We start from the raw sequence: 27033 nt of genomic DNA, 5'->3' as shown, positions 1-27033 counted from the left end.
ACATGTGTTGCTGAGAAACTCTTAAATAAAATGAGAAGTCGAGAACTGACCTGAACTTTCTGGGTTAAGCTTTTATCTAAAACAGAACAGCAGAAAAACTGTTTTCTTCCCTAGCCAAGACATCTCTGGTTTCAATATAAGGAAAAGAAACTTGTGCCTTTAAATGTGCACTTTAGTAATAGGGTTATGCTAGGCTCAGCTTTACAAAAAGAAGAAACTCCAAGGTACACATGTAGTCTGATTGCACCTGGGGATTAGGGTTTCAGAGGCACAAACAAATAAAACATATCCACTTGCAGTTTTAGCATGTGTTTATTGAAAAGGAAGATCTGAATGACCGACTAGCCATTAAAGATAGTAACCTCCTAAAATATAGGCTTTGAGTATAGCTTATGCTGTAAGTTCAGCAGAAGCCAAGGTAAGGTGCCCAACACTAAAGTGAGAAAGGAAGGAAAAGCAAAATCAGTGTTAGAAAGAAGTATCTCAGTGCATGCAGATTACAGTGGTAGCTCATTCCAGCATTTTCCCCACATGCTGCCAAGGTGGGTCTAAAACTAAAGAGCACGTGTTTATGTGCTGCAGAGTAAGTGTGCTCTGTGGACAGCAGTGACAGGCATTCAAATTGTCAACTTAATTTTTTTTTTTTAAATACATTAAAGGTGAAAGCTAAACGTTTCGAACATTGAGCACAATTTAAAGACCATCTGCATGGTCTTAAAGCCATCTAAGAAAATATTTTATTAAGCTAAATACCAGTATTCTTAAGTCTCATAAGCAGCTTTGGAAATCTTAAATCAGCTAGATTTGGGATGATCCGCTCATCAGGAGATTGTAATTATCCAAACTAGAGTTAGTGACAGGGTTAAAGGAATGTGGTTGCCATTTCCTTTTCTACTTTGGATGCAAGGATGCATCCAATCACATAAATCTATTTTCCTTTCATGTCCCTTTCAACGAAGTGTGGCCACACGGGCACAGCCCAGAAAGATACACAAAACAAAACTCCTGAACCTGAAACTCTGCTTGCTATGGACTAAGGAAATCAGGAAAAACAGTGAACCCATGCTTAAAATTCACAATGCATGCCAGAGACAGAACTGGGGAAATACACCTGTAACAAACTAAAAACATTAAACCCTTCAGTTATGTTGAAATTGTAAAGATAATGTAAGAAAAAGCATTAGAGTTTTTTAGTTTAATTAATTATGAGTGATTAATTCTTTCCATTTAACTAGACATCATCCTCTTCCAGTTCTTTAAGAGAAATATCTTGCATCCTAACGTTTGTGAGCAATATATCTTATATTTTTAAGAAAACACAGTAGAGAACCTAAAAGTTACAGCCCAGAAAGTAATAGTTGGGCAGTGGGAGCATAACTAGAGGATGAATTAATCTAAGCTTTGTACACTATACACTATTTGTATTTTTGAGAAATATGAAATAATCATTTATGTTTAGAATCCTGTAACATCACTAAGGCAATATACATGACTTGAATATATATGGAATGTGGTTATGAATATGCAGATATGTGTATGTGGAAACATTTAGATATATAGAGATAACAAGAGACATGGAAGAAGAGAAGACTTGCACAAGAGAGTTTTGGCTGGATTTTTGTTACAGGTTCTAATCCATTTTGTTTTGTTATTAAGGCAGTGCTGTTTCTGGTAATGGGGATAAAGAAGATGAATCCATAAGGAACCTGAAGTTGCTCTGGATCTGAACAGTTATTTCTAGGTGAACCACAAATTATAGTTTCTTCATTAAGAAAGTGTATTCTTTCACAAAGAAACAGTCAACGGCATTTTCCTGTTATGCCATCAGGTAGACTACAGGAGGAAGTGCCTTTCATATGGAGATGATGTGCATTTTCTCCTTGGTTGATCAGTTTGTGTTCTGATGGATCCAATCGTACAGTGCTGTCACCTTAGTGTACACACCGGGACGATTGCGCCGAGCACATCCTTCACCCCAGCTCACAATGCCAGCAAGATACCATCTATTTCCCTTTCCTGTGCAGGCCAAGGGACCTCCAGAATCTCCCTAAAATGAAGGGAGTCCAGCCATTAGTATACACACACACAAAGCACTGTAACAAAAGTTAGGTTATTTCAGAACAGTAAATACCTACCTTTCTGTTTCTCAAATTAAAACTTAATACTAGAGTCTAAATTCTGGATAGAATGTACCCAGCTAGACACCAAATTTTTTCAATTTTCTTAACTTGTGGAAGTAGCACACAAAGCAATATAAATCACTGGCAAGATGTAGTTTGTAAAAGTACCCCTTGCTAATTCCCACTACAGGATTCATAAAACAACTCAACACAGCCAAAATGGGGAGAGATGACAATAGGGACAGAAATGGGGAATTCTACTACCATTTGACCATAAATTGTTCACAGGTTGAAGGCAGAATTCTCATGGTGTGTGTTAAATAGGAACAGAAAGATACCACACACCCTCAATTAAAAACAAACAAACAGCTCCCCAAACAAACAACAACAACAAAACCCAACAAACTAAACCAAACTCCAAACCCCAAGACAAACCAGGCACAATTAAGGATTAACATTAGTTTCACAGTCAAGACTGTGTCTACATTTGTAGATGGAAAGGAAGGAATAAAGACTAAGGAACACACAAATAACAGCCCAGTCCTCAAATGGAACATGCAGCTCTGCACAGCAATGTAGGAAAATAAAAAATTCCATTTGGTTCAGTTCACAGGATCCAAATGCATTCAGGCTCATCAATGCTTTTGTGTCTTTCATTGTTTTAACCTTGTATGTCTTCTGTGAACTGGTCTGTTCACAGAAATCTGAGCAGCTACAGTGCAGCTCCTCTCTGCAGCTGTTCCTTACGCACACAAGGCAGTCAGCAGCCTCCAAAGTGACCCTGGGATTTGTTTGCTGCCCCCAGTTGGAGCTAAAACATGTAAAAGGTCAGAAGAAAGCCATGTACCAAGAAAAGAGTAATAACAGAAAAGCCTTCATCACCCAACCAAACAAAATTATCTAGAGATAAGAGAAGACGACAGAGCAGTTCTTCTACTCTCTCAGGCTGCTGTCCTATGAGCAATTTTAATGATCCAAGAGGCTGATCCCAAAGTGACTTGAGAAAGGAGGATACACAGTCCAGCTGATTACACAGCCTGTTCTGAAAGACTGAAAGGGCGGTATGATGGTGGCAGAGGAAGGATCCTACACAGATGAACTAAGACCAAAGGACATCCTGGAGTGATAAGAAAACCGTGTGAAAGAATAATTGTTTCATTTTTCACTGTAAGTGTCAGATCCTCTAAAGATGAAAAGTGTTTGGAAGCTTTGCATAACTTGTGCAATACATGCACAGCTTACATGTCCAGGAAGAAATGAACAAAACAGGATGACCACAAGTCTGGAACTATAGTAAGAGGGTTTCAGGGTGCTGCGGGGGTTTCCTGAACTCCCAGTGTCATTCCTCTCTAGCACTGTACAGGAAATATACTAGTGACAGAAAACAAAAAAATAGCCAAGATGCTACCCAGACCAAGAACTTAGAGGCCCAGAGGGCCAGCATGCTAGGATTCAAACACAGCGTATTATATTGGAAACTAGCCAGTATGAGATATAGCTGAATTGCTTAAAAATGTCCATCTGAAAATTCAAGGGCATTTCTTAAGCAATACATCTTCGGAGGAACATCACACTCCTAAACCAACATGTTTTAACAAAACAATTCCAAGGTCTAAGGTTATAGAAAAACTGTACATAAAGTTAACAAAAATAACAGTTCATTGAATTAAAACTTAAGGACTGCAAGAAAACCCTGCAAATAGTCTATTCCATATAAAGAAGTTTGACCCATTTTGAGCTACAATCTTGCAAAAATTTTCCTATTACATTAAAATAGTAGAATTTATATATTACACAAATATTATATCAAATTGCCACAGTCTAAAAATCAGTAACACATTTCTCTCCCTTTACACAGTAACTGGTATAAAAAACATGTTTGTAATTTTGAAAGTTGATATTTATCATAAGTTTAAATATTAAAAAAGTACACAACTAGTCTAATAACTGAGATGGAGGAAGAAAGCAGAGTCAGGACAATTGAAGTACATCCAAAGAGCAGTTTCTGATTGTGCGTATAAATAAGTGAGGTCATATAACTTATGATACAGTGATGTAGTCAAAAGTTGTATTAAAAAGGAACATTGCAGTTGCAGTTCCCAAACCTAGCTTAGCTTTTCTGTTTGTATTTCTTTGTAACTATAACAATACATTACTCATCATACTGTTACAGTATTTTAGCAGTTACACACCCAGACACTAAAAAAGAAAAAAAGAAATTAATACAAATTAATAAAATGGACCTAACTTCATTCCTTTTATCCTTGTATTTTTCTTCTACAGTTATATTTCATATAAGAGAAGATGAAAAACAATTCTTGACACATTTGACCCTTTGTCTTTGCAAAACAACATTTCTCAAGAGTCAGAGATTATCTATGCCAAATTTCCTTCCTTGTTTTGGAGAGCCTTTAGTTGTCATTTTAAGTTAACCATACACTCACACTCAAGATATCTTTCTCTATTACTAATAAAAACAGAAAGAAAAAAAAAGGTGAAAAGAAAAACCACACAAACAACCCACAACTCTGAACAGCTTTCTAATGAAACCAAGTATTTCTTTGTAGTTTTTCTACAAGTTCCAGATTACCTGGCATGCATCAATGCCACCATTAAGATTCCCAGCACAGAGCATACGTGATGTAATAAGATCATCATACAGCTTGTTGCAAACACTTTGGTTAATTATTCTCACTCGAGCTTCTTGCAGTGTTTTGGCAAAATGACCTAGAAAAAAATACAAATAGTATTGCAGAGGTTAAGGTGGTGCAAGTTTCTAATAGAGATATCACAAAAGAGAATTGCTTCAAGCTCTAAATCTTGTCCAGCTAATGACAGCAGAGTAATTCTATTCCCTTCAAATGGTGCCTGCCCTCAACTTTTAAAAGTTCTTGTCCATACTACCCTCTAGACACAGAGGTCCCAATGCACCACCTTTCCATTTCCCTAGTCTTTATCCTAATGAGCGTGTTCTGCCAGAAAGTAGTAAAAGCACCATGCAAACTATAAAATAAGATTCTACACAGAGTAACTATCTTTGAATGCCATTTCAAATTATGTCCAAAGACAATATGTTGTTATTCACACTGTAGTTGTGCTCCAAAAAATGTCCAAGTCCTACAAAATGAAATTTATATGCTGTTTTCAATCCTCTCTAAACTGAGGAATAAAGCTAAAGGGGGAAAACCAAATAATTAAAACAAAACAAAACAAAACAAACCAACAAAAAACAGCCTGCGAGTCACACATGATACTAAGAACTTAATTCTGTGCTATAGTATTGACATAAGTTGTCGTTGTGAACTAAAAATCCCAAGTCATGTTTTGGCCCAATAGTGTACCTAACCTTTTTGATACTTGGATGATCAGAGGAAGTACAGAATTTTGGTTTGTTTGATTAGTCAGCTTTGAGGGTGGGTTTGGAGTGAAACAGATGGAAAAATATGTTTCTTTTACATATCATATACTGAATTTGAATGTTACCCATGTAATTTTGATAAAAGGCAAGACGTATCAAGGCATCAATTGTAAAGCCATTTGCACTTCAGTAGGTTGTTCTGTTATTAATGAGATTTAATTATTTTTTTAAGGCATATTAAGTAAGACAGAACTACACAGCCTAGGTGCTTCTGACCAAACATGAGGAACTAGGTCTCAGGACAACTGTGGGGACCTCTGAAGTGCTGAGGGGCTGTCCAAGACCAGGTTTCAACACTGGCTCCTGTTTAATGCTGAGACAGGGTCATGATCCCATGGGCTCCCCCGCCTCCCCTCTCCAATTCAATTTGCTTTTTTTCTGCCTCCTTACTGCAGCATGCTATTTCAAGCACAGAGGCAAAACTCTTCATGGGGCCTACATTAAACTGCCTTTAGTTGAGACAGAGAAAACAAAAAATCCTCCATGATATTTTTGCAATTACTGCTGTTCATGGCCCCCTATTGTCACAAATGTAGATATAGAGACAAATTCTTTCTCTGCAATAGCTGCAAGTCACTGTTTACTTTACATGCAAAATACCTATTCACCAGATAAAATAAGTCATGAGCACAGGCACATTTTTGTAAATCTACGGACATTTGCTTTTCAATGATCTGTGACACCTGACTGTGCATTTTGTCACTTATCACCTGCCACCCAAGCAAACATTCAGAATTCACAGACTGTAGCTAAGGAGATTTTTTCTAGCTTTTTATAGACCCACTAAGTAAACCACAGAGTTGGGTTTTATTTTGCTTACAAGTATAAATATTTCATTGTTAGAGTTTAAAACTAAGCCAAACTTGTCAGAAGTATATCCAAGAAATGAACATACTATTTTCTTTTATGGCTCCCCAGCCAGTTACATAGCAGACAGTTCCATAAAGAAATACTCTAGAGGTGCTGGGTAAACAAATGGGCTGTACCAGCTCACTGAAGAATACAGGCATCTCCATTTCCAACAGGGCAATGTCATAATCTGAGATAGATTGGTCATACTGTGGGTGGACAATAATCCTTTTGATTGATCTCATAGCTACACGATTGCTTTTTCCATTAATAGTGTGTAAGCCCATATATGCTCTCCATCCCAAAGGAACAGAGTATCTGTAAAGAAAATGTTTTTAGAAGATCCCACTGGAAAGTACTGTAGTGTTAGTTCACTCCATTTTAACTACTTTTCAGTATTAGATGAGATTCATCAAAACCAAAGTGAATAGAGTAGAATAGTACTTCAGAAGATAGATGTACTATAATCTCTGTCTCCTAAAACATTAAGTAATTTTTTTACTTGTTATTTTGAAAACAATTAATTTCCTAGAGCTCTAAGATCAATTCCATGCAATGCACCATGCTTTGGGAGTCAGAAAAGCATATTATTAAATTCTAATTCCTCCTTGTTGCGTGTAGGAGGTATGTCTTTTCAATTTGCACTGCCTAAACTGAACATCAGTGAGTTTTACACTCAATAAACAGGAACTTTTCTGGAGAAAAAAGGTCACAGATTCTATTCAGGAAATCACCGCCTTAAGTAAAAAAAAAAAAGAAAGAATAAAAAAAAAGGGTGTTTACCCTAAATCTAACAAAACAGTGTTTTATCTTGCAGGATTGACTGACAATAGAAGTAAAGAAGTAACTTTGAATACTTCAGATTTTTTAAGCCAGCAGAATACAATACTGAGTGTTGATGTACTGATATGTCACAGAATTAAAACCTTAATCAACTTCTCTAGACAAGGAATAGCTACTGCAGACTTTTGAAAGCAACACTGTAAGGTTATTAAACTGTACATACTCTGAGAAAATATAATTTCTTCATACCTCACAGAATCAGAGTCCAGGAAGCAGTGGGCAGCAGATATGAGCCACCTGTTGGAAATAACAGATGCACCACATACATGACCTTGTGCTCCCATCTGTAAACTTGCTTGCCAAGGCCACTTTCCAGATCTTGCATCTTCACCTCCAACGATTCTGTTTTTCTTAATCTGGTGTCTTCCACAAGCTAATAGAAATCATTGAATACAATAGTAACAAAGCCCACAAGGTCATTTCACTTTGCCATGCTTAACACAAACTTTTATCCGCAGACCACAAAGCTGTTGGAAAAAAAGAGTATTTTCTTACTGTGCAATTTGTAAAAAGGTGAGTACTTGCTCCTTCTCACTCAATGGGCAGGTGAGATATAAGCCAATCATTGCTTATCCTCCCTTGTAGCTTTCTAAAGAGGTTAACATTTCAAAAAGACATTTAGGCACAAACCTAAGCTGGGTCGTTTCTGAAAGTTCACTTGATTACATTCTCACATTTTTCCCTCCTTCCAAACACAGCACTTAAACTGCATTTTATTCAGCTGCAACAAGCACTAAGACCTTCCAAATACTCCTGGAAGTGTTCATTGCTTGAAATAAGTCGTCACACACGGAATGGATGAGTGGATTTAAAAGAACCATGCATAATTCAAGATGTACATTTTCATACCAATGTTACTGGGAATTAATTTTTTTTAACTTCCATTTGATTTAATCAATTCTTTATCCAGTAGTGCTTGACCGTAACACAAATTCCTGACTCAGTTTCCCTAGTCATAAACTAATTTTTACATAAATGTTACCACACCACAGTTCATTTCATCAGATCCATCTGCACAGTCTCTCTTCCCATCACACTCAGGATTTGGTTTCAGCAAGCACTTTCCATTGAGGCATTTGTATGCATAAGGCGAGCAACTTTTGTAGGCTGAAATAAGAGAGAGAAGATAGTGTCACAGGTTTGGAGTCAGGCTTTCAAATTATTAAAAAAACCCTTGCACGTTCAACTAGTTGTTCAAAACTACGCATTCCAATCTGCTGGAAGCCACAGCCTGTACTGGTGTAAACTGGTCCCTCTATGGAGAAGGTACAGTGGAATGTTTTACTCTGAATAACAATCACACTAATTTCAGTCTTCAATATCCATGAGGAAAAAGACATAAAAGCATCCAACTGTCTTCACCACCATTTTACTTAACTCTAAACTGAATCAGCTAGGCTTGTCAGATCTGTTCTTTTACCTTCACCAGCACTACTGGCGTTATGAATTACAAATCTTCACAGCACCTCTGCATTTTTAAGTGAAATAGAGAGAATTGTGGAAGAACCTTATACCTCTCACCAATAAATTTTTTCTAAGGACTATCAAAGTTTACTATGTGAGAACCCTGACACATCTCAGCAATAGGCTTCCATCACTATTGTTCTTATTACCAGTTGCTTACACCTCTAAACAGTGGGAAGGAGTTTTTTTCAGCAAACGAAGACATACTCCTGGCTACCTCAAGGACCTAAGATCCAAAACAAGCCAAGAATTATAATGGAAAAAGGCAGCAAGTCACTAGGGAGACATTGGTAGTACCGGCAGTGTCTGTAACCATTGTGGATCTACAGTAAAAAGACCATGACTGTGGCAACAGTCCCCAACCTACCATATCTCTCTCCCTTACATTGTTTTGTACAGATCTGGCAGAACCTGGGGAAAAAGTGCTCTTCCAACAAGATCGCCAGCAAATGTGCTTTGTTCATCTTTCTAAAATGACTGTTATCTTGGATTTTGCTTCATTAATTGTCTAGACTCCCCCAAGAACTAGTTATACTCTGCATGTTTTATTTTCACAATTATGAAACTTTGTGCCATGAAAAAAATTTATTTAGAAATAACACATTTATCCATTAAAATAAGCATATTCCCACTTCTGCCTTCCACCATCTTTCAGAAGATAGTTAAAAATATATACTTACAGCAGTTGTTTTCATCACTGTCCTCCCCACAGCTGTCATCTTCTTTACAGGACTTATACTGATGCTTACACTTCCTGTCACCACAGTTCAACCATTCTGGATTACAACCTGAAGAAGAAAGGTCTGTAAATGCTTTATAATTCCAATAGCAGGCTATCAGCTATGAGCTACAAACCCTGTCAGAGGTCACCTCAAGGTTGCTGTGCTATCTCTGTCAGACATAAATCTACCATGGTTTTGAGAGCATCCAGTGACAGAGAGACTTGTTTCATTAGCTAACTTGTGCTGTGCTCTCTGACCTTGTGTTACCTTCTGGTCAGTCTTTCCAGCATCTCTTCAGTGTTCCTTATCTTCTTTGATGTGCAGTACCCAGTTTGGATACAATACTCTAGCTGAGGCCTTCCCGCCAGTGACTGGGAAGATATTTTCAAACTCCCGCTTTATATCCTAGGGTGATGCTTAAAAACCCCCCAAAACAAAACAAGACAACCAAAAAACAAAACACCAAGTACACACAAAACACACAAAAAATATTTTATGACTGACTCACAAGTCATCTTTTGAGTAACTATTATCCCCCCAGCCATTTTTAGCAAAAAAGCAACGTAGGCAATCTACTTGTCTATTTGATTCCCTATGTTCAGATCTTTATTTTTCTACATATATGTTCTCCAGTTTCTCAGGAGCATTTATAAATACATCCCTCTTTCTATTGTGTAGCACTTTCCCTATATCATAAGCATCTACTCTAGTCTATCATTTAGATTGCGAACAAAAATTATGTGACATTCCATAACAGATATTGGCAGAATGACAATGAAAATATCCTTTCACTTTGGTAATTACTCTTTGCCATTTGTTCTCTGGAAACAGTTTTCTGTATTTTTTTCCTTACTATGCTTTCTTTACTTACTGACAAGCTTGTCACACAAGACAGCGTGAAAGTACAGCTTCTCCTCTATTTATCCTATCACAGTAGGGAATTAAAACAATATTTTAGAACTACATGCTGGTTTTTAATATTTTCACTGTTTACAAATAGTTTATTTGTTGTGCTACGTTTTTTTTTTTTCCTTTGGAAGATTAACTTATAAAGGTCGGTGTAAAATTCCCTCTTCATTTTTTTGTTCTCCCACTCTTAAAAGAGATGCATTACACAACCTCTTCTCCAGACTTTTATATCTTCACCCACATCCCTCATGTGATCTTAAAGATCACCACCAGTATTTTAGAGAACTTCAGACAGCCTCTAAACTTAGTGGAACAAACTCTTTAAAAAAAGACAACAAACAAGAAATAATTGCTCTACCACAATCTAGTTCATCACTACCATTTGAGCAGCCTTTCCAACCTTCAGACAGATTGCTTGAAGGAATGCATGTTCTATCTGCATATCTAAGGACAAGCTAGAAAAATAAGAAATCAATGACACTAGAAATGCTTTTACAGTCTAAATGCATTAATGCAGGACTACACCATGCAGAAATACTAAAATGGTTGTTAAAAATTGAAGCTAGTGTCATTTACACAATAAATTGAATGTTTAAAAAGGAAACAATATCTTACTTGGCACAACCTGTCAAAGATTTTTATCAATCAGTCTGGATCAAATTAATCAATATTCATCTAAATGGAAATTAGCAAATTAATCTCACATTAACTGCCTCACTCTGAGGGTTGAAAGTGATTCAGCACAGACACATAACAAGTACTGATAGCAAACACTTGTTTAATTTGTTAAGGGAATATATTCTACACAGGAGCATCTAAGGAGAAGGAAAATAAAAAAAATCAAAACTAGGCATTCTCTTTAATATTATAGATAAATATTTCCTGATATTAAAATGTTGCAGAAACTAATCTGTGTTACTACATTCAACTGAAGGTCTTATGTAAATAAGTGCCTTATCAAACCTTTTCCAAATCCAATTTCATTATGAAACAGCCTTTCCCCAAGAATTTCTTTCACATTCACTTAAACTACCAACTAGTATAGATGGTCAGTTGTTCATTTGCAATAAATAAAAAAATGTTTGTTGTCTTCCACTTTTTCAGATGTGTCAGGGAAAAAAATTATCTGTGGAAGAACAAGTAGTTGAAAGTTCTCTTCTTTCTGCCCAAGTCAAATGAAACTTTTTTCTCATCTAGCACCATAAGCAAATTAAGAGCTACATCAGATTGAAGGACCAAACATATTTGTCCCACAGTTGTCTTATCAGTTCCAATCTGGGGTAATTTAGTCCTCTTCATTGCCTTGCATGTGATGTCAGTGGGAGGAAAGCACACACTAGGTAGCCAGCAGCGTTTCCATTTTCTCTTCACCACTCCCAAAGTTATTCAGATGATGGCTGGCATTTGATTTCCAGGTCAACTCAGAGCAGTGCCTGTGATTTTTAATAAGTGTGTTTTAATAGGTACCCAACAATGGAAAGAAACTAGTCTGAGGTGAGTGACTGCAGGTAGTACAGATACTGGAGATGAATTCTTTTTCCCCCTTTTTACTTCTACAGGCACCTCGGACCTAGAAAACCAGTGCTCTCAATACATGCTGCACTCTCAGATGGTCTTCCACAAATTACTGTAATGACTTGATACTGACACATCACAGCTATTTTACCCCACCTGCTGAGTCTTAACACAGATCCTTATGATCATGACTAAGACTTGATTAAATAACTTTGAGCCATCTGCTTGCTCCTCAGTGCTAGAAGCAGAGCACACGGATAGTACTAGACCCCAACAAATTAGAAGACTGGGCAATCACCAGCCATATGAAGTTTAACAAGGGAAAGTGTTGGATTCTGCACTTGGGATGGGGCAACCCTGGTTGTGTGTTGTCCTAGTTAGCACAGCTGAGAGCAGTTCATCATGGTATGGGTGTAACCCAAAACTGTGTATTCTATAGCCTTCCATGCCATTTCCCAGAAACTGTTGTCAATAGATTATTTGCACCCTCTGCCCATAAGAGCCTGACTCCTCAGGCTATAAACTAGGTGTTAAGAGGCCTGTGAGATAGGAGGATGCTCTTACCTTTTATGGAACTCCCTGAGGGAAGTACTGACCATTCCTGCCTGAACTGGAGAATATATATAAACCTGGAGTTTCAGAACTTTTCAACCACTCGTGGGATCCAGAGGAAGACTGCAGCTCATTGCTCTCAACCTCAGCTGGACTGCAATCACCACTTCTGACCAGACTGCAACAGCTCTCCCACCAGCAGGTTTTTTTTTTCCCCTCTCCCTTTACTTTGGACTTAAGCGGGGCCCAAGGAACACCACTTTGCTCATGCCCCCAAGGTACTGGGTTATACATTTGGGTTTTGTGGGTTAAGACCAATTGTTTGTTTGTATGATTGTACTTACTGTATTATTTTAATAAATTGTTATTCTGACTTTATAATCTCTCCTTTGAGTTGGGTTCATTACCCCTGCTGGTTAACTCTTAAACCAGCACATGTGTATAGACTGGAGAACAAGAGACTGGAAAGCAGTGCCACAGAAAGGGTCTCGGTCAATGGCAAGTTGCATATGAGTCAGCAGTGCCCTGGCAGCCAGGAGGGCCAACCATGTCCTGGGGGGCATCAGGCAAAGCATCACCAGCTGGTCAAGGGAGGGGATTGTCCCGCTCTGCTCTGCACTGGGGCGTCCTCACCTTGAATATTGTGTGCAGTTTTGGGCACCACAATATAAAAGAGACATTAAACTACTAGAGAGTGTTCAAAGGAGGGCAATGAAGATAGTGAAGGGTCTGGAGGAAGAGCCATATGAGGAGCAGCTTGGTCTGTTCAGCCTGGAGAAGGGGAGACTGAGGGGAGACCTCACTACATTTACAACTTCCTTCTGACAGGAAGAGGAGAGACAGGCACTGATCTCTTCTCTGTGACAGAGCCCAAAGGAATGGCCTGAAGCTGAGTCAGAGGAGGTTTATGTTGGATATCAGGAAAAGGTTCTTTACCCAGAGGGTGGCTGGGGACTGGAACAGGCTCCCCAGGGAAGTGGTCACAGCACTAAGCCTGACAGAGTTCAAGAGGCGTTTAGACAATGCTCTCAGGCACATGGTGTGATTCTTGGGGTGTCCTGTGCAAGGCCAGGAGTTGGACTCAATGATCCTGATGGGTCCCTTCCAACTCAGCATGTTCTATAATTCTAATAAAGACTGAGGATTTTCTCTGTTAAAAAATGTATTCTTAGGCTTAGACTCATCTTTAGCCCGTTTTTGAGGCAGCGACTGGAGTAACCATAGTACATGGTATAGTCTGTAACTTTTTCTAGTACAAAGAGACACACATTGGTGGAAGCAGAAATCCCTAAAAATTGTGTTAATCCTGTTGAATGACCAACCATAAAACCTAACACCTGTTTATAATGGAAGTCATGAAACAAGAATCTTTATCAAAGACCTTAATACATAAATGCTTCTGTGTCAACACTGAACTACATTTGGTCAAGCAAGCTGAGGATATGAAGAGGTTTCAAAAACTCATCTGATCTCCTGAAATTGCAGAGAACTTTAGTTACCTAGATGTTAATTGGGTAAAGGAAATAAAAGGCATAGAAAAAATAAGATATTCCATCTTTTCTAAGAAATATCACATGTAGATATGTGTATCCCCTGAAAATTCCTGTTTCACCCTCAGAAGCCCCCCAAGACCTAACGCTGATCCAGAAGTGCATAGACTGGGGAATCAGGAGAGGGCTATAAGAAACTCAGTCATATTTCTGCAACATCTGCTAGCAAGGGGTCCTCTTCAACTGTCAGTGAAAATCTAAAGTGTTTGCATAAACCTGGAAACTGATTTAGAGCAAGTTGAGTTGTGAATTTAGAGAGAAGACTAAGTATTCGTGGTTAACTTCTGCTGGCAGAGGAGTCATGCGTAGAGGCTTTCTGCCATACTATTTTCATGTTGCAGCTTGGCTATTTTAAGGTGTTAGCAAAGTGCCATATAATTAGATCCACAGAAATGGAGAAATTTTTTTTTTTACTACCCATTTCACATAAATATTGATAAAACCTAGAAAATAAGCTTCTTAAAGCATCTTATTCTAAATGTGTACATCTATTTGTTCAATTAAAGGTAGAATCATATTTTAAACATTTATCTCTTGAAATTAGGTTAACAATAAAAGACAGGTTGATTTGTATGTGGTTGGCCTGTCAAGCATGGTTTCTCAAAGGTTTGTCCTTAAAAATTAAAGTACGTGCTCAATAACTTACGGTCTGTGTGACTGAAGGCTTTATATTCAATATAAAACCCTCTGTGGGTGACCAGTTCATCAGAATGGAAATTGATTGCAACAGAATAGCCATATTCCCTGTTTCTGTTGTTTTCTGAAAGAGCTTTACAGTATCTAGCAAGGCAAAAGTGAGAATTATTAATTTCTAACCAAACAGACCATTATCACCCAGCTACATCTACTTTTACTGAAAGGTAATGACACCAGAAAGCTTTAAAGACAATGCAGTAAAGATCAGTTATATTTTGGTGTTAAAAACAGCCCAACAGAAGCATTTACAAATGCCTTCCACTCCATAACTTTTCTGGAACTAGCAGACTTTGAAACAAAATACAGCAAGATGATCCACGTCAGGATCTGCCTTAAAAACACAAACTGCTTCAAGCATGTTTGATTTCAGATTTCCCATTTAGGTTTGCAAATCCAAGAGCTGCAAATCCAGTAAAGGATTAAATCATACAACCAAATCCAATAGGTGTTGCTTATTTCAATATGCACCTTCCAAGAGGCAAATTACTCAGAGTAGTGGGTTTTTTTAGTGTTAGTGTAACAATTTCAGTCACTAAAGTGTAAGTGGTATAGAAAATGAAAGTTCTGATGGATGCAAGCTCTTCACCCACATCAAGACCGCTGCCAGGAATTTACAGTTCATCTGCAGCTGCATAAAATCCTGTAGTTTTCTACATTATTGCTCTTAAGAGGAACAAAAGTGTAAGTAAGTGCCTGTAGAAAAACCAGGACGCCTAAATTAATGTAATGACAAATGTTTAATACTAGGGCAGGATTAAGAACATTCTGCTGCTGAAGTTCTTTGGAAGCATGCCAATTTTTTGTTGAAATGTATCTTTCTGCAGTGTAAGTGGTGATGCATTTTTTTCTTAAGTACAGCACATTGTACAGAACATCGAAATGCAAATTAATATCTCAGAAAATAATGTCTTTACTCACCTAACTCCATCAATTTCTAACCAGTCTTTATCACATTTACTGGACCCTGGAGACTTCTCTTGAATTTGTATTACAAGGATTTTTAGTGATAGCTTGTAGCCAGGCAATGGTGCCTAAAAATCAAAGGATAAATAACCTGACACACACATTCAGAAGGTGAAAAAGGCCTGTGCTGCCAAGATGGCAAATCTTTGTATACATATTATTAGATTGAAAGTACTGCATTTATATTGTGCAAATTAGTGCCTTCGAAGAACCAAAAAACTTTCCCGATTTAAAAATCTATAGAAACCTTTTTAGATCCAACTTTGGCCAGACTCTGCCAAATAAAGGAGTGTGAGCATTTCTGCAATCAGCATAAAGCACTGTATCAGTTCATCCTATGTTTGAACTGCCATGTGTTCCCATTCCTTTTGTGAACAGAGATGAGAGTTTTATGCTACAAGCTGCTAATAATTTTCACTGAGCACAAGAAAGGTAGAGACTGTTACCAAGTCATATATATGAAAAGCTTCCTTTACCAGGGAAAGTAAAAAAGTACTTAAATGCTTAATGGAGCAACAGACAAACACACTGGGGAGTTGGTAAAAATCATGGGGAGATTTTAAGTCCTGCCAAAGGACTTGCTGGACATTCAGAGCTAACTTTTGAGCCAGAGAAGATCCTGTTTCTGCAGAATTCAGAGAAATACAGTGTGGTATCCACCATATGAGGCATGATTTATATGACCATTTTTTCTTTCTGACATAGAAGAAAAGTGCTGATTATTATTAATTTTCTCTGGCTGCTAGGAGTTGTTGTCTCACCCATTAATTTGGTTTTGTCATGAATAATACTCAAACTTTTGGAAGTTGGCAATGTTTCCCTTCCATAGCTGGCATCTGTATATCAGACAGGAAAGAAATGAGTGCCTGAAAAGAAGTCAGGTGCAGGAGTCCCACTAAGTTTTCTCTCTGTTCCACCCACATCAAAAGTAGTTTCTCCCAATTTTTTGTCTAATTAACATAAAACAAAATCATCAGTACTCAAAAGAGATCCCGGAACTTACTTTGATGATCCAGCTGCAGTCAATGTTTGGTGGGTAGTAACTTGGGTAATAAGGGGAACTCAGTGTCCCGTTCCAGGAAATGTAATGACCACCACACACTGGGAGAGAAACATATCAGCAAGGAACACCGTTATTATCTCAGCCAGGTTAAAGGGCAGAGGCTACTTCACTTGCTAGGACCCTTCTCTATGTACTGAGTTAGAAGAATGGGTTGTGACAGTATTAAACTCACATTTTGCCCGTATTAACAGGAAATCACTCAACTGCCACCTCTCCATCACACTGGATTTCTCTTATTAAATTACAGCTAAGGGGAAGTACAAAACACCTTTGACTGAAGTTTTTAAAAAGTGTTCTTTCGTGGTAGGTAGAAGAAGCAACTAAATGTGGATGCAACAAACCTCCCCCTTCCGATGTGCTTCTGACCTTTCTGTAGGCATTATCAAAAATTGAAAAGCAATCAGCCCAATGAAGTGAAACCTCTGTTTAATTTCACGTAAACCAGGAAGTTTATGTGTCAGTTCTCAGTCTGAAAATTCATGCCACATTTGAACAGTATTTTTGAGGTTTTATTTTCTACCAAGGACTCTCCTAGACATCCAGTCCTCAGTGCTTTTAGTTCCCTTTTGATAACATCACAAATGCAAACATGAATATAACAGAATTGAAGACAATTTTGAAAATAACAATATTTTGTGGCAACCCCCCATCTAAATATCATTTGGAATGCTAATCTTCAGAAAAATTAAGCCATTCTAGTTAGTAATGTGCATGGAATAGGTATTTGCCTAAGCAGCATCCACAAAGACACAAGCTCGAGTGTGTAAGATTTGGAAAAGTTTATCCCCTGTGATTTGTTCCACAAGTTTGAAAATAGTCACTTGCTTTATTGTCAAAATTCTTTCACTTCAGCTTTACCAAATTAGTGTCACTAAACTTGACCTGGTGAAGCCCCTTCATCTCCTCTACAATACTACAGTTTATCATTACTCATAATATTTCACTAATCATCCAGAACTCATGTAAAATTCATAGTACCTTATAGGTTCGGAATATACTTCACAGGTCTTGAAACACTTTTCTTGTACATTTAACTACATCGAACAGTACTTTCAGTAAAGGAACAAAGACGTATTAGAAGTGTTTGCTCCTGTTTTCCATTTTCTTTAAACACACATTCTACAGGCTGGGGATAGATTGCCAAAATTGATAAAAGTGCTGTTCTTTGACTGGGAATATCCAGCCTGGCCTAGACATATAGTGCCTGTAGGGTTATTTGGCTGGCTGCTCTGCTGCCACTGCTCAGTGTTTTCCATGTAGCAAGACCAGTGTCTGGCAAGTATGGCTTGAGTAGTTATCAGAAAGACAAAAAAATCTCCCAGACCAAAGGATTTTTCTATTCTTTGTTCAGTTCTCAAACCTTTTTCAAAGTGGGTCAGAATGATAATGCCCTGACTTATACGCCAACATTCCCTCCCACAAGTATGTTCAAAGCAACATCAACTTTTTTAGAGGCAAAGCCAGGAATACGTTAGATGCTTGTCGCTATTAATTACTTACTGATTTTAGGAATGGCTTGAAAGTGAGCTTTTAATATGCTGCTTCCTTCTCTTTGGTCCAGTGAGAAGGTAAGCAACATCACATTACTAGATGAAGTTAAACGTACAACAGAAGGAGCCCAGGCCCCAGGTCCACACCATCTGGAATAGTACACAAAAAAATGCGTTAAAAAAATCCCATATTCCAGTCATCTTTGCTGAGAAACCAGGCAGAAATAACACTGATCCGGTCGTCTGCGCTTCTGAAGCATTCCTTTGGCTACCACTTCCCTTTTATTCTTCCACCCCGCTGACAGCACACAAGACGCTAGAGTTTCCCGTCACTGAGGCTTAGTCACTCAGGGTGAAAAATCACCCTTGTTCTTGCTTAACGAGTGCCCCAGAGTTTTCAGGCCTGCACAAGCTTCAGAGAGGGAGTGCCAGACTGTTATTTCAGTAGTGGTAGGGGCACTGGGTAATAGAGGTTAGGTCTGAAAGGACAACAAGTGCCAGTGCAGCAGCGTTGAGAAGCATCTATGCAACAGATAAGCCCAAACATTTTCAATCTATTAACATTCACTTTGGTTTCATGTCACAAGAGCTATTACACAAAATGTGAAGGTCTATGCATGGAAACTATTAATTCTTACTGATCTTCTACTTGAATAATGAGTTAATTTATAATCTTGAAGCTTGAAAACTTACTTCTACTTGGAATTTGAGATGCTATCTCTTGCATCTGTAAATTCACTTTTATGTTTATTCCATTTTGAAATACACAGCATATTTTGGATTTCTTTTCATTAATTGATAAATCTGTGTTAAAAATTTCTAGCAGTTTTCTCTTTTCCTTGCACAGCAAATGAAAGCAATTAAGACAAGACTTCTCAGTAACAGTCTTTTCACCACAGCCCTGCCACTGTCACCAAGATCCACATTGGCAACATAAAAATAAAATTTTTGAACCTTAAACTGAAAATAGTTGTCTTTTGCTTTCCAGCAGGCTATTCCTGGTTCCCATTTCATGTAAGACACTAGATTTGCCTCTCTTGCAGACATTATTAAATCTGTTTTATCATAATAGCTGACAAAACCTTTATAAAATAACTATTTGAGTCCTATCTGCACTGAAACATGGAAATATTTCAGCATCTTGATCAGCCCTGTTGACAGCCTGGCTTATCTTCTGACTGTACCTTTGGTCACAGTATCATCAGAGTAGCAGGGCAAGCTATGAGAAGAGTTGTCCACATAAGATGCTTATTCTTACAGTACACCTCACCATCGCAGCTTGCTCACTCTTTAGTATTTGTCACTGAACAGCTGTACTACCACAATTTACAGAAACTGGTGAGAATTGTCTTAGTCACCATGTGTGACCCTAGACCTAAACATTAGGGAATAATGGCTGTAAATATCATAATTACTGGCTGCCATGGCTATTGGACATATTACTGTTAGTTCTATTATGTCTGTCTTAAGTAGCCACTAGCTGCTTTTGGTTCCAGTAGAAAACTAATAGACATATGCAAACCCACATATTTTCTATGGTGGCAAGAAAAGCAACCAAAAAAAGTCAGCTTTTGTTGAGGTATCATTTAACATAATTTCAATCACAAAATTCTGTTTTGGTTCTTTGATAGACAGGCACTAATGCACATTCTTGAACTTTGCCTTACAGTTCGCTGCATCAGTGTTCTCTGAATATGTTACATCACACCCCTGTGTCAGTTTTGCCATTTTCCAGGTGCTTCCATGCTCATGGACGGTTCTACATTTGTGTTTCCTAAAAATCTCAGCCATTGCTAATAATGCACAGTGGAGTAACAGTTGCAGCAATAATCCATAATCAACAGCAGAACAGATGCAGGCCAGCATCTGGAGCAGGATTCTCCTTCCTAGGTTACAGTCTGAGAGTAAGTCCTTACAAAAACCATGTGTTCATTCCATGCCAACAATAGCAAGCTGTTACGTTTTGTTGCATGAAGAGAGAAATAAGTCTGTTAACAGAGCTGAAGAGGACCACCTACTCAAGTAAGTTAAACCACTACTAGAGAAGTGCATTTCAGATTCCTACTGAATCTTCATGCTCAGCTAGCCTCTTCCTGAATGTTCTTACAAAAAACTTTTTAAAAATTCCCTTCTTGAAACCATCCAGTCTCAGATTCTCAACTTGTTTATTTTTTTTGACGATGACAGATTCAATTGTGTCCATACATGAAATTTGACTCTGAAAAGTGGGCATGGCCCCTCAAGTTTAAATATCATATGATCTTACTTACACAAATGGACTACATGGTGACTGAGGATGGAGCCTTCCATAGGCACAATCCTTGCAACTGGACTACTATAAAACATGTATTTTCTAAAAGTGATAGAATACAATACTATAAAAAGCCTGTATCTTTTTGAGTTGTGACAGTAACTGTATGAAATCAAATCCATTAAAAATTAGTCATAAAATAGAATAAGCCTCACAGAAATTTATAGCAGGTTCCCTAGGGAAGGGGTCATGGTACCAAGCCTGTCAGAGTTCAAGAAGTATCTGGACAGGGCTCTTAGTCATATGGTTTAGTTTTAGTCCAATGAGGAGCAGGGAATTGCACTTTAAGATGCTTATGGCTCCCTTCCAACTTTTGTAGAAGGTCTTTTCATTGCCTGACATAATATTTTTAATTAAGTTTTGTTTGGAGCCTTACATTTTATCTATTTGGTACAGTTTCAGAGAAATTCTGTACAGCTCAATAAAACACCTTCACTATCTCTATCATACCTGGTAATGATCTTGTTTTGCAGTGGAAGAAGGAAATCATATGCTGATAAGTGGTGTGATGCACAGCTCTCTGGAGTGACACCATGCAAAGTGATAACTACCAGTCTCACCACATAGTTAGAAGGAACTCGCAGCCTCCATTGATAAAAAGACTTTTTGGGATTCATCAGAGTTAGAGTCCTGTTGTTACCTGGCTTGGCATACAGGTCAAAGGATACTGCTATACAAAAGAAGCTAGATCAGTGGCTGAAAAACTGTTAAGTCGAAAGATAAATTAAGTTCTTGGATAAAATTTCAAACAAGGCAGAAACAATCACCTCCCCACACTTCTTGACTACTCTAATCCCTTTTTGCCCTTCCCTTTTCAACTCTATTGTCTTTTCCCTACCAGACTGCATCACCTTCTCCAGCTCTGGACAAGCCTCATCACCACCAGCTCATCACACACTCCACAAGCAGGAGGTGATTTGGCTGCAATTGCTACGATCTCNTCATTTTCTCTTTGCCCCTCTCCATGCAATGAGAACACTAAGTACACAAAGCCAATCTCAAGGTGTGCTTGATGTGGAGAAATCAAGCAAAGTGAATTAAGGCTCTACACTGTCTGAGTGATCACTACAAAACTATCTAATCACAAGATAAGTAAGTGATATATAATTTTGTAGAGCTGTTTTTTTTTTTTTTTAAGATGCCAAGGATAGGAACCACAGCTCATTGCAATGCAGTGGGAACTATTAAATTTCAACCATTTTAGTCAGAACATCAGAATAAAAGCTGTAAGGTATTTTCATCCAGCCTCTATTTGGAACACAAGCCAGGGAGATTCCCTAGTTTGGTTTAGTTTGTAGGCCCTACAGATACAAATGGCAAACTGCCATTTTTCTGTTACAGGATCCCCCCCCCCCATAGTGGTATCAGTTGGGATTGAAGCATAATTACCTGATTTTAGCATCACATCATATTCTGTGGAATCTGAAACTGAAATTTATTAACTATCAGCTACACAAGTCAAAGACACAAACTGGAGAAAGAAAAATAGACAGAATAGGACTTAAACGACAGGTACATTGTTACCAAAAAGCTCCATTGTAACAAGATCAAAATCTTCCTCCCCAGAAGAACTGAACAAGTGAGCTGCCTGTTTACTACACATTTCTTTTTGTTCCACTGGGGTTAATTTCTTAAGAGAAGCAACTATGTCTTGTGGTGCCCAGAATGTATTCCAGTAGTAAGCTCGAAGTCCAAATTCCCCTTCACTGTGAAAGGAAAAAAGTGCATCATAAATACACTGTAATTACCATTTTGGACGTGGTTTCCTCTGGTCTACATTTTTGGCTGGCACAGTTTCATAGCCAGTTGAACTGCTGTGCAAAGAGTTGCAGCTGAACACAGTGGCAAAAAGTTCTCTTGTTTAAGAATTGCTTTTGCTATACAGTAGAAATACTTCGAAAATATGCTGCTTAAAAGGTTACACACTAACACTGAAAACTACACCTCACAAAATCCTTGCAATAATTTTTATGGAATCAGATGTTTCCATCCCTGCTGTATAATTATACACTTTTAAGATCATGTTACAGCTCCAGAAACATTGTACTTTTTTTTTTTTATCTGAGGTTAGCACACTATGACAACACAATTTTATGCCCATACTTTGATACAACGTTTCATACAATTGTTGCTGAAAGAAACGATCTTTATGAGTACATATAGAAAGTATGACCTCGGTGATTCAAAGAGAAAATCCATCACACTCCTCCTTTCAAAATGGCCTGTGGACTGACCGGTCAGAGTTTTCAGAAACTACCAGGATAGTAGTAGCCATCTGCTCAGTGTATTTATCCTTCTCACCAGGAGCTTAAGCAGAATGTCTTGCCCAAAATTATACATTTAATTTTTGTTTTGATGGGTTAAAAAGGAACTTCATTTGAATAGACAAAACCAAAATAACATTCTGCAAGTGCCAAATTGTTATTTCAAAAATTAGAAATAGATGAATAGACTATAAAACAATCCATAAAACAAGGAACAATTAATTAGACTTCATTTCTCTCACCGATTCTACAGGGCAAGACAGAAATCACTCTATTGGCTTAACTCATATACTTAAATGCATTTCTATATTTTTAATTCTCTTACAGAGATCTGCATGTTCTTCCAGGTAACTCATTTAAAATGCATGAAAAAAAAAAAGACAAACACAGCTGAGTAATTTAAATTTATACCACATGTTGAAACAGTACCTACCTGAAAGCAGCCACCACAGACTTCAAATAGTACTTTCCCAAGAAGGAAGACTCATATGTTTCTGCCAACTGACAATCAAATGGTGGTAAAAGAAAATGCAAAGCATTATATTTTACTGCCAATATAATCTCTTATGTTATAAAGCATTTGTCTTTTTCTTCCTTTCCTCTTCCTCACAACCCCACATATATCAAAAGCACTGTCCATCACTTTCACAAAATGTATCAAATAAGGCTCATAATTTTGCATTAAATTCCACTAGAATAAAAAATTGCTTCCAAGTCACATCACATTTCAAGACCATTGAACTAGCCATGAAAAACAACACTTTAATAATACATTTATATTTTTGTTTCAGTCTTTAAATTTCTGCCACGTAATCTGGGCATAAGCAACTTGTATTGGCAGTGCACAAAGCAGCTTTGAGGCACTAGATTAGCTCTTCTGGGAAATACAGGCTAACAGAGAACTGCTTTGTGTTTAAGGCTGCTGTTCACGTGTACCTAGGAAACAGTATTGATCTCACAAATAGAAACTCATAAGAAGTGCAAGAAAGAAAGCATTGTTGTGAGTGATAAAGGAAAACAAAATAAAAAGTCAAGCACTGAATTGGAGATATAATTAAAAAAAAAATAAAGGGAAAAAAGTAGAAGGAAGAGAGTTTGAATGAAGTAAAACAAAAACACTCTCCTCTTTCCTTTGAGTATTTTTTCCATAACCTTGAAACCCACAGGTTTATTATCTAGAAAACATTGACCTTACTATAAGACTCACAGCCCCATCTGTCTAGCTATGTTTTGAAATCTGAAAACTGTCAAGGCACATGCTAGCTTTAAACTTGCAATTTTGAAGGAAAAAAAATAGTTATGACTATCTGGAATCCCCCCCTCATTCCCAGTCTGATTCTGTAAAAATATTTATAAATTATTGCTCTATTTATGTGGGAACTTACATAATTTTGGATTGCTTCTGCTTGCAGGAGGAATTTCTGTGATGTTGGATCATTGAGGTCATTGGTGTAAGTCAAATTAGGAATTTCTAGGCTTCCACCAATATAAATGAAGGAGAAAGCTGGAGCTGAGGAAAAAAAAAAAAAGGTTAAAAAATTAGCACACCTAATAACATTATAGAAAAGCTTCCAGAACAAGAGGCTTGCAGAAGCATGTATTTGTCCTTGGTACCTGTAGGTATTAATTCTTAGGAGAAACATGCAGTAATAGCCAGAATGCTGAGTCACTCTCACTGACGGAGTAATGCCCAGCAGGAAAGGAGAGAAATGAGGTACAGGTTCAGACAGGCATTTTTACTTGGAAGATTTAATTATTAAACTTCCATTTTTTGCAGTGCTAATCTCCTGAAGAGGTATGGTTTTAATGGCTATGTGTTGAGATTTGGGAAGGTATATATGTAAGTTAGGTACCTGTCCTGTTTTTTTGGAAAAGGGGAATAAAAGACAGACATCAAATTCCTGTAGGTTCTTGGGAAAGATGACAGTTATAATAATGATGGTATTCACAAACAGAGTCAAGCAATTGAGATAAAATGCATACCTTCAATATTCTTGTGCAGCTATTAACTGCTAAGTATTGTGCATTTTGTTCCTTTAGCAAAGACATGAAGGAGAAGGGAAAGCCAAGTAGCTTAGGTGCACATTATGTGCTCAGCTGCTTAGTGCAGAGCTTTTCACAGCGCAGAATGTGAACCCAGCATGGTCTGGATGAGATGGGTAACACTTACAGAAAGAATAGTGCAGGACTAGCACGATTACTGTAACTGTTAAAGAAACTACAGATAATATTCCTAGAAGCCGTCTCCTCCAGAAAGACAACTTCATCCTTTTGAAGACATGATACTTTTGACATAAGTCATCTTGGTAGGATGGGTAGTAGCAAACATGTGGACTTTCCTAGAGAATGACACAGGAAGGCATCAATTAGTAAGGCAACGAAGAAGAGCTATTGTATTATGTTTTAGTATATTTACTCTTTAGTTTTAAAGACATTAAAATTGAGATAATATCTTTCATGTTATCAGCTACATCACCCGTGAAACCCACAGATTTCTTGGCTACTTGCTTGCTTAATACATTTCAATCTATGGAAATGTGTGTGTGGGGAAATTATTATCACCTTGGTTAAGAGCAATTTATGAAGAACAGAGATCAATGCACACAGAGTGGACAAGGAGATCTTTTACTGTGTTCCTACTATAAAGCTTAGCTGATGCCTCTTACCTGCCCTGCAGCCCGCTCAGCGTCTGGAGCTGGAATGCTGTACACAGAAGTCCGGCTGGAGGGGAGAGCCCGTAGCATGATGCTGGGACACAAACACCTTCTGACAAACCTACTAGCAAAACCCTAAACAACCCTCACTTCTGAAACAGAACTGAATAGCATGCTACTCTCCCCACCACACACCCGGGGCATCTCTTATTTCCCCTTTGCCACATCGCTTGAAGTTGGAGCCAGCTGATCTGTGATCAAAGAAGGTTGGGAGGAAAAGCTACCATCACTGTAACTCTTTGTTTGCCTAACTGGCTAAGTAGGATATGGATCCCACCATTTCAAAACAGGTCGCTTCTTTCAGAAATAATAGAGTACAGAAATAATTCATTATACAATGGAAAGGTCATGCAAGCAATTTACAGATAAAAAAATCCCAGAGCAACATAAACGAGGCAACTTCTAATAAACGTCCAGTGGAATCCACAGAAATACCGAAGAGAGAAGAAATGCTCAATTCCACAGACCACTTGAACTTTCCAGTCTCAAGCTGGTACCAAAGAATAACTGTAACTGCAAAGTAATTCATGTTCACATTTCCTGTTTGAAAGAAAAACTAGTTTTAAGTCAGCAAATCAACAAGTTGACATATTCTGCATGTAAAATAAGAAAATCAAGGATGTGAGAGGGATAATAACATGTTTTATACATGTTGAGAGAGACAGCAAAAAGAACAAAACCTTGAAAACTAAAACAGGCCCAAGAAACCTGAGCCTCACAAAAAGAACCCAAAACAAACAAACCCCACCCTCCGAAAAAAACACAAAGGGAAGAAACAAACCCCAACACAGATCACACAGACTGCAAAAGGGATTAACTGGAAGGCAATCCTCAGAGCTCAGAAATTCAAACTACAGCTGCAGACAGATGACTTTGTTCAAGTCCTTTTTTTTTTTCTAACAGCCTGTCTGCTACACACAGAACCTGCTGATTGTCCCTCCCTTTACCGAAAAGAAAAAAACACAGAAAAAGCCTAGAAGAAACAAACCACTTTTGCATAAAAATTGTATCAGGACCTTTCAGAAACATCAGCCTTACTTGGCAAGGACAAGATCATTGCAATGACTTACATCATTATATTTACTCACCTTCTTAAGATTGCCTGAAGCTAAAGAATTCAAATTCTTAGGTGGATGAACTTGAATATGAAGAAATGAAGGCAGGAAATTAAAGAGTTAGTAGCTCCAAATCATGCAGTTAATTAAATGAAGGCTGGAGGAGGAATAAGCATGGAGCAAATCACTACTCAACTCAAAATTTCTGATCTTAAAAAAATTAGGGCCCTACAGATTTGAAAGGATTGAGTTCACCTTCTGCAACCTCTATTCTTCCTTGTTGCCTGTCAGCTGTTCTTGGTGGAGGAGACAGGGAAAGTAGTATTTGCAAGAGTGCACCTAGTTGATTGCTGCTCCACAGTTACTTCTGTATTGGCCTTACACATCTCAGAAGAAAGGAGTGACTAAGCCTTAAGCTCTCTCTTTATGTGACCAATTGTATCTTCAGCTTCCTGACAGAGGATTGCACCTACACTTAGGTGGCACCTGGAAAATGAATGTAAAGTGCCAGAAGTTTATTATTGCACCTCCTCCT

General features: G+C 37.9%; 1 protein-coding gene across 1 annotated transcript; it reads right to left on the bottom strand.

Annotated features, from left to right (window-relative positions):
• Positions 1-807: 807 nt before the first annotated feature.
• On the bottom strand, positions 808-25473 carry LOC108493925 (transmembrane protease serine 7-like). The gene is made up of 17 exons (XM_017807882.1): positions 25396-25473; positions 24900-25068; positions 24115-24239; positions 23163-23230; positions 21990-22171; positions 21855-21893; positions 20916-21135; positions 18165-18304; positions 16605-16702; positions 15557-15669; positions 14589-14722; positions 9375-9482; positions 8206-8337; positions 7420-7603; positions 6434-6705; positions 4711-4847; positions 808-2047 (listed from the first exon to the last, which is right to left on the bottom strand). Exons 1-17 carry the CDS (start codon positions 25471-25473, stop codon positions 1889-1891), a joined length of 2358 nt encoding a protein of 785 aa, XP_017663371.1. The 3' UTR covers positions 808-1888.
• Between the last annotated feature and the right edge of the window lie 1560 nt (positions 25474-27033).

The sequence above is a fragment of the Lepidothrix coronata genome, unplaced genomic scaffold (genome assembly GCF_001604755.1).
Source record: "Lepidothrix coronata isolate B3197 unplaced genomic scaffold, Lepidothrix_coronata-1.0 Scaffold21, whole genome shotgun sequence".
In the NCBI taxonomy this organism is placed as follows: domain Eukaryota; kingdom Metazoa; phylum Chordata; class Aves; order Passeriformes; family Pipridae; genus Lepidothrix; species Lepidothrix coronata.
This window is presented reverse-complemented; position numbering and strand designations above follow the sequence as displayed.

Bases quoted from the DNA above. Each gene is read 5' to 3' on its own strand.
- LOC108493925 (XM_017807882.1), bottom strand. From the start codon at position 25,473: ATGCTACGGGCTCTCCCCTCCAGCCGGACTTCTGTGTACAGCATTCCA. The intron at 21,136-21,854 runs GTAATTATGCTT...TCTTTTGTATAG, and splicing joins TGATGTGATGCTAAAATCAG to CAGTATCCTTTGACCTGTAT. The intron at 8,338-9,374 runs GTAAGTATATAT...CTCTTATTTCAG, and splicing joins CAGTGATGAAAACAACTGCT to CCTACAAAAGTTGCTCGCCT.